Source organism: Danio rerio, chromosome 3 (assembly GCF_049306965.1).
Source record: "Danio rerio strain Tuebingen ecotype United States chromosome 3, GRCz12tu, whole genome shotgun sequence".
NCBI lineage: Eukaryota > Metazoa > Chordata > Actinopteri > Cypriniformes > Danionidae > Danio > Danio rerio.
This window is the reverse complement of record NC_133178.1, coordinates 35,976,452-35,985,000: the sequence shown is the minus strand read 5'-3', so window position 1 is coordinate 35,985,000 and position 8,549 is coordinate 35,976,452. Positions and strand designations below refer to the sequence as shown.

Sequence of the window (8,549 nt, the reverse complement as noted above, 5' to 3'; positions counted from 1 at the left end):
TAGAATCGGGCTAATTCATGCTAAAATCATGCTAGTAACATGCTAATTCATGTTAAAATCATGCTAGGTACATGCTAATTCATGCTAGAATCATGCTAACTACATGCTAATTCATGCTAGAATCATGCTAGTTAAATGCTAATTCATGCTAGAATCATGCTAGTCAAATGCTAATTCATGCTAGAATCATGCTAACAACATGCTAATTCATGCTAGAATCATGCTAATAATATGCTAATCTATCTATCTATCTATCTATCTATCTATCTATCTATCTATCTATCTATCTATCTATCTATCTATCTATCTATCTATCTATCTATCTTTTCATACTTTTTAAAACTGTTTAAACTAAATAAACTATTACCGTCAGGCTTTCACAAGCCAGCCTCAAAGTTTGTTCTCAAACTTTAAGAATCTAGTTATTCTTCTTCTTCTTTCTTCTGAGACTAATTTTAAAGTCTATCTCCTCCTAACCCTTTCAAGCTTCATACCTCAAACTTTCGTCAAACCTTCAAACTGGTCTGACTCGGGTTGCTATATCTTTTCCGACTGATCCGACTTTCGGTTTTCCGAAAAACGACCCGGAAAATTCCCAAAATTCCCATTGACTTAACATTGGGTCAAACTTTGTGACCTCATAACTCTGCATCAGACGTTCCTACAGACTTCTAACTGGGCTCATTTAACTCAGTCTAGCCAGCAGCCAATAACTGATGACCTTTAAACTTACTAGCCACTCCCTAGCAACCACTTTTGGCACCCTAGCAACTGTCCCATAGACTTCCATTGTAAAAGACTGCCATTGACTTAACATTGAGTCAACCTTTGTGAGCTCATAACTCTGCATCAGACTGTCCTACAGACTAGAGTCAGGCCTCATTCAACTCAGTCTAGTCAGCAGCCAATCACTGATGACCTTTAGACTTACTAGCCACTCCCTAGCAACCACTTATGGCACCCTAGCAACTGTCCCGTAGACTTCCATTCAAAAGACTCTCATTGACTTAACATGGGATCAAACTTTGTGAGCTCATAACTCTGCATCAGACTGTCATAGAGACTAATGGCTGAGCTCAATTAACTCAGTCTAGCCAGCAGCCAATCACTGATGGCCTTTTAACTTTCTAGCCACACCCCTAACTACCACATACTGCACCCTAGCAACTGTCCCGTAGACTTCCATTACAAAAGACTCTCATTGACTTAACATGGGATCAAACTTTGTGACCTCATAACTCTGCATCAGACTGTCATAGAGACTAATGGCTGAGCTCATTTAACTCAGTCTAGCCAGCAGCCAATCACTGATGGCCTTTTAACTTTCTAGCCACACCCCTAACTACCACATACTGCACCCTAGCAACTGTCCTATAGAATGTAGTTAGCTGTGCTATCAAATGCTTACATGCATATCTTTGCATAGCAGTGTCCTATTGACTTGGGGGATGGCTCATCTGACTCAGACAACCAATGAGCATCTCAATATGATAATAAAGCTCACAAGCCACGCCCCCAAATTGATTCCATAGACTTCCATTAAAATAGGCCAAGATGCATATCTTTGCATAGCAGTGTCATAGAGACACGGGGGTTGGTTCATTAGACTAAGACAACCAACCACATTCAAGTTAACTCTGTAACCTCGCCCATAGCAACAAAACAGAGTACCCTAGCAACCATTCATCAACAGCTATATCTCAGCATCAGAACATCGTAGAGACTTGGAGATTGGCTCGTTTGACTCATGCTAGCAAACGAAACTTCCTATATGCTACACATGCTAGCAGTGACTAGCTACATGCTAATATTGACTAGCCAAGTACTGTAACTTGCTAGAAATGCTTACTAAGTATAAATGTTTTATCAAGCATGTATGTGAGGCTTGCCTAGTAACCAACCAGGGTACCCTAGCAACTGCCTAGCAACCACCCAAATTACCCTAGCAACCGCCTAGCAACCACCTAGCAATGGCCTAGTAATGCCTTAGTAAGGGCCTAGCGACCACTCAGGACACCCTAGCAACCGCTTAGCAACCACTCAGAATACCTTAGCAACCACCTAGCAACACCTTAGCAACCACCTAGCAACCACTTGGGACACCTTAGCAACCACCTAGCAACACCTTAGCAACCACCTAGCAACCACTCAGAACACCCTAGCAACTGCCTAGCAACGCCTTAGCAACCACCTAGCAACCACTCAGGACACCCTAGCAACCACCTAGCAACACCTTAGCAACCACCTAGCAACCACTCAGGACACCCTAGCAACCACCTAGCAACGCCTTAGCAACCACTCAGAACACCCTAGCAACCATCTAGCAACCACTTAGGACACCTTAGCAACCACCTAGCAACACCTTAGCAACCACTCAGAACACCCTAGCAACCGCCTAGCAACACCTTAGCAACCACCTAGCAACCACTTAGGACACCCTAGCAACCGCCTAGCAACACCTTAGCAACCACCTAGCAACACCTTAGCAGCCACCTAGCAACCACTCAGGACACCTTAGCAACCACCTAGCAACACCTTAGCAACCACCTAGCAACCACTCAGAACACCCTAGCAACCGCCTAGCAACACCTTAGCAACCACCTAGCAACCACTCAGGACACCTTAGCAACCACCTAGCAACACCTTAGCAACCACCTAGCAACCACTCAGAACACCCTAGCAACCGCCTAGCAACACCCTAGCAACGCCTTAGCAACCACTCAGAATACCCTAGCAACCACCTAGCAACCACTTAGGACACCTTAGCAACCACCTAGCAACACCTTAGCAACCACTCAGAACACCCTAGCAACCGCCTAGCAACACCTTAGCAACCACCTAGCAACCACTCAGAATACCCTAGCGACCACCTTGCAACACCTTAGTAACCACTTAGCAACTAGTCAGAACACCTTAGCAACTGCCTAGCACCACCTTAGCAACCACCTAGCAACCCCTCAAAACACCCTAGCAACCGTCTAGCAACACCCTAGCAACCACCAAGCAAATAGTCAGACCACCTTAGCAACTGCCTTGCACCACCTTAGCAACCACCTAGCAACCACTTAAAACACCCTAGCAACCGCCTAGTAAAATGCTAATTCATGCTAGAATCATGCTAACAACATGCTAATTCATGCTAGAATCATGCTAGTAACATGCTAATTTATGCTAGATGTATGCAAACAACATGCTAATTCATGCTAGAATCATGCTAGTAACATGCTAATTCATGCTAGAATCATGCTAACAACATGCTAATTCATGTAAGAATCATGCTACTAACATGCTAATTCATGCTAGAATTATCCTAGTAGCATGCTAATTCATGCTAGAATCATGCTAGTAACATGCTAATTCATGCTAGAATCACGCTTACAACATGCTAATTCATGCTAGAATCATGCTAGTAACATGCTAATTCATGCTAGAATCATGCTAACAACATGCTAATTCATGTAAGAATCATGCTACTAACATGCTAATTCATGCTAGTAATATGTTAACTCAAGCTAAAATCATACTAACATTCTATTTACACTTTAAAACCACTTCAAACTTTCAGATTCGGCTTTTCAAGCCACCATAAAGTTTGTCCTCAAACTTTACTATCTAGTTTAAATATGTCTTATGATAATACTATGTATAGGCACATTTATACATACAGTTTTAAAACTTTTAGAACAACCGTAAAGCAAAACAGATGTATTTCCCATGTAAAAACTATCCAAAAGGCACGCAGGTCTATGTGTTTTTGCGTATTTATATGTTTATAATATATAGTGTGGATTATAATATAATAAACAGAGAGAATAAATTTTTGTTATGGACATTATTTTTAAAAATAAGCCAGATAAGTTGTCTGTTGCAGGGTGGGGCTGACATTACAGGCCAGCGCCCTGAAGGCAGTGTAGTTCGTTTATAGCCTAATGTTAACTTTTCAGTTCTTGCTATGTATTTAAGATCCAAAAGTGCTCTAAGTTGTGTTTTCGAGTGAGGATTATCCGGCTGAACAAAACATGTAAGTGTAATAAACAGTGTTTGAACACAGAGCTTATTATTTGCAATCTTCGAAAAGCCTATGGTAAAATCCTATAGGGATTTTATCGAGGGAACCAGTTTTATGGTAGCAGCCGATTAGCCTACAAGATGACGTCATAGTTCCTCCACTCTATTGAAAGAAATACATCAATAGAGCCGCCGTTTTAGTACAGGGTAGCGATCCTTTGAAATGAATGTGGGACCAAGGTGCAGTGGAGGACTGGCCATCCAGAGTCAGAGATTTATACACATATATCTATAATAGGGAGTTTTCTCGGTGGTCAGTATGCAATTTTTTTACGGAAATTATCATTTTACATGACTTTTCTATATTGAAGAATGAGTGATAGCACCAGCATTGCCAACAAAGAGCGTGTGTTTGTGTGCATTATGAAAATGTATTATCCACCCTCCTTGTTAATTTTGATCACATGCATTTCCTGATACACACCCCCTCTCCCGCTTTCACTTCTAATGCTAATGAAGAGAGCGATTCGTTTATGACTGAATCTCTGTTATGAACGACTTATTCATTTAGCTGACAATAATATAAGTTTCTGGCACTGCAGCATCATGTTGTCATGTTTCATTTAAATTGTTAGCTGGTTTTATACAACAAAACTAGCATAAGCCTGGTATTTATAGTGCGAGTTAGTGCTACTTTGCTTTATGGTCAGGGCAGTAAGTGACTTTATTATCATCAATACTTGTTTCGCACTAAAGTTTGTAGCATACAAACATTTAAAAAATGAAATCTGCCTTTATGCTTTATTTTCGACACTGTTTTCTACACACTACACAGCGCTACCCCAGCATCTTCACATTGGCTCACTAGTGCGGTTCAATGACATTTGTCCTAAGAGCACTGTCCAAATGTGGCGGCGGTATTGACGCATGCTCATTGTCCGTATGCGATATCTAGTGTATATATCTATGGTGAAATGTGATTCATAATATGAAATGTAATGTCGACTGTTTTATTTGTTTGTTTGTTTTTCTACCGTTTTCCCCAGTCCACACTGCTTCTGTAGGTTGGTAAAGACATCCTGAGCGCTGAAGGGTCTGTTTTTCTCATTCAAGTAAGCGAGGATCTGTGCGACTGCTGTGTGTGAGACAAAACATTCTCCTTTAGACCTGACGTTTACAAACTAAAAAAGGTTCACTCGCAAAGGTTTAGTAATCATCACCTACCCGCACTGTCTTTTTTGCTCATCGTTTATTCTGTCAGGATATGTCAATGATCTGAACACTTCTGTCGTCTAATGTACCTCAGTGTTCTTCTTCCTCTTGGATTATTTACTTCAGTCAGCTCAGCTTTCGCGCGCCGAGTTGAATTGTGGGTCTGCTGGTGACGACGCTACGCACGCCATCATTTTGAACACACCGCCGTTTGTGTTTAGTTTTCTGGAGATAAAAGTATCTTTTAAACAAGTTCATAAATCCTATCCGGTTAAGCATTTCTCGGTACATTTACAAATGAAATTGCTCTTTTTACTCTCTGCATTTGGAAACAGTACCCCACATCATTTGGTACTGTGGTTAAGTTAAAAAGCTTTGATTTATATGATGCTACTGTCTTTTTTAAGATAAGTTACTCTTTAATTTTAATTTGCATAATGAAAACGTAATTTTTGGATATTTTAATAATGATAAATTGAAAAGCAAAGTTTTTGTTATTAACCTTTTTATTTTGTTGATTATTTTTCATACTCAAAAGTGTAAAATTTCCATCAAAAAACTCTGTGTGTGTGTGTATATATTTATATATATATATATATATATATATATATATATATATATATATATATATATATATATATATATATATATATATATATATATATAAACTTTGTTGTTGGAAACTATATTTTTATATATTCAAAGTTTACTTTTGCATGCTAAAAGTACTTGAGTAAGAGACGTTTTACTTGATTTGGGTCATTAAAAAAGTCAGACTACCAATATTATGATATAGGTAGCCTATACCTGCTGTAGACAACCTAAAACATACAGTAGTTTGACATAAAACCAAAACAATACCCATTCTTGTTTTAAGACATTTTATTAAGCAAAGTTTTGAATAACAGTAAGTTCATGATGTTAATTATATAGTATAGTCTGCTGGTTATAAGCATACAGAATAATAATAAATACAGTTATTTAACAACTATAACATTACCGTTATATCGTAGGATATTTTTGTTAAACTTTTTATTACCTACACTAAATGTTGACTAATGAAGCATCATTTATAACAACTATTTATTTGTTAGACTACTTTATTGTCAAACCATGTTGCATACAAATGCATTCAACAGTCTTATATGACAGTGTAGTATTGCTCTAGAAGACAAATAAAACACGAGACAGGTGTTTAGAAAGAGTATAGTTTATTTTGTTTGACCTGCAAACTTATCTAAACAAGATAAACTTTCAGAAAACAGCACTGAAACATAATGCGCGCGTTCACGAATATAACCTACGGGTGTCTTCAACGGTTGTCTTCAACAGTCCTTTGCTCAACAACTCAGCTGAAAAACAAAGCAAAACATTACAACAGTCAGACATAGAGCAAACAGCATAAAATCACCAAGAGGCGACACTCTAGTGCAATTTGGGAAACAGACACTAGATGGCGGGGTGGACATTTTATCAACACTCAACACTTCCGATAGTAAGTGTTGTATTGTCGTCTTTCAGGTTGTATCTCAACTTTAACACGCTCTTTGAATAAATTAATTAAAAACAAAGCAGCTGCTTGCCATCGCGACAGCAATGAGATCCAATGGACAGTCGATCTGGGCGCTGCTGTTGCAATGGAACGTTCTATTGAGTGTCGCCTCCTGGTCATTCTAAGCTCTTTGCATAAAGTTAAATCATAACAGTTACCATGGTTTCTATTTTAAACTATAGTAAACTAAAGTTTGAAACTATAGTTTAAAATAGACTATGAGTGGGCCTCGCTGCTCCCACCCACCATAACCCTTGCAGCAAGGTCCCACTATCGGCCTACCGTGTTTCCCTGAGGGTCCTCAGGGCTTGTTTGTTCCCTGCCTAGGGCTCAAAAGCGCCTCGCCCCATGGAGTGCACGAGAAAACCATACGCCAGGCCATGCCAGTGTTCACTGCATGTTGCTCAGCGGCACATTTCGAGCAACAAACACGTAATGTTCTTCGCGATATTGCATTTATGTACGCAAACCGCAAGGAACTACAGCACAGATGGGCCCGAGTAAAGCTTCACGAAGCGGAATTTGTGAGATTGGCGTGGCTCCACTCATACTGTCAGTATTGAACTAACCTTGGTCAAGTACAAACAGCAACACAGAGTGAACTGACAACTCTGAGAGAGAACCGAGGAGCTTTATAGGAATGCATATGCAAATTTTTACAAGACACGTCACTGCTGTGAGTCTCGTTGTCATGGTGTGCGCTGAAGAGGGCTCACCTCATTGGAGCATACAAACTCGGGAATCTGCGTCACGGCGAGCTGCGTTTTGCTGAGGACAAAAAACATATTAAATATATTCAATATATATTTTTACATTTTTGGATCTGCTGTGTAATATTCTGCGATGCAGTAGAATATGGAGACAGATGAATAAAATGGGGTTTATGCCGAGCTAGTGTTGTTCCCATACTTATAAACTTCCGGTGACCTGTTATTGTGAGTTTTCTTTTTTTTTTCATTTTATACGGTTCCTTTTACAGCATCGATGTTGTAATGTAATTAAAATACATTCAGTTAAATAAACTTTGGCATTCATTTAGTTGTTCAAGCGTAAAACGAGACAAAAGGCCCTTTACTCGCACTCGCCCGTCAGAATCTGCAGGCAGCTCCATTGAATATACTGAGGTAAAATAAATACTCATATTATAAAGACATGGGTAGGGAAAAATGTAATTTAATGAAGTGCTTCTTGTACAATCTGAGACCCGGATATAGTGAAGATCGCTGATTTTTAAAGAAAACAGACCTTAAACGCGCAGATTTTTCCATTGGCAAACTTTTTGGTGCGTTACAGCCACCTCTGGTGAAACTTGCTTGATGAAAAGATGACTGAGGGAGAGTAGTTGTTTCTGAAGCAGGATTCCTCGTGACCACACCTCGAAAAATACATGTTAAGATGCAATAACTTAACTTCTGATACTGTGCTCAAAAAATATAAATACTTTAGTATATATAACACTATAATGCTTATGAATATATATATATATATATATATATATATATATATATATATATATATATATATATATATATATATATATATATATATATATATATATATATATATATATATATAATTTATTTATTTATTTTATCATCAAAAATGTTATCAATAATATCCCTTTACTATAAATGATTATAGTATTTTAAATATGTAACACCTGGTTTTATTTTTTATTTTTTTGTTTTAGCTGTTATATACTATAATGTGTTTTTGTTTAGTACAGCATATTATTTACAGTAAATAATTGAACTGAACTATTATGCCTCATATGTTT

At 38.4% G+C, this 8,549-nt stretch overlaps 1 protein-coding gene across 1 annotated transcript in view; it reads right to left on the bottom strand.

Moving 5' to 3' along the window:
- The window catches only part of psmc3ip (PSMC3 interacting protein), a 22,921-nt gene extending 17,578 nt beyond the window's left edge, over window positions 1–5,343 (bottom strand). Inside the window, 2 exon segments of the mRNA NM_001002124.2 lie at window positions 5,043–5,143; window positions 5,233–5,343. Of these exon segments, the coding sequence (NP_001002124.1) occupies window positions 5,043–5,143; window positions 5,233–5,254 (123 nt within the window). The 5' untranslated portion in view covers window positions 5,255–5,343.
- Between the last annotated feature and the right edge of the window lie 3,206 nt (window positions 5,344–8,549).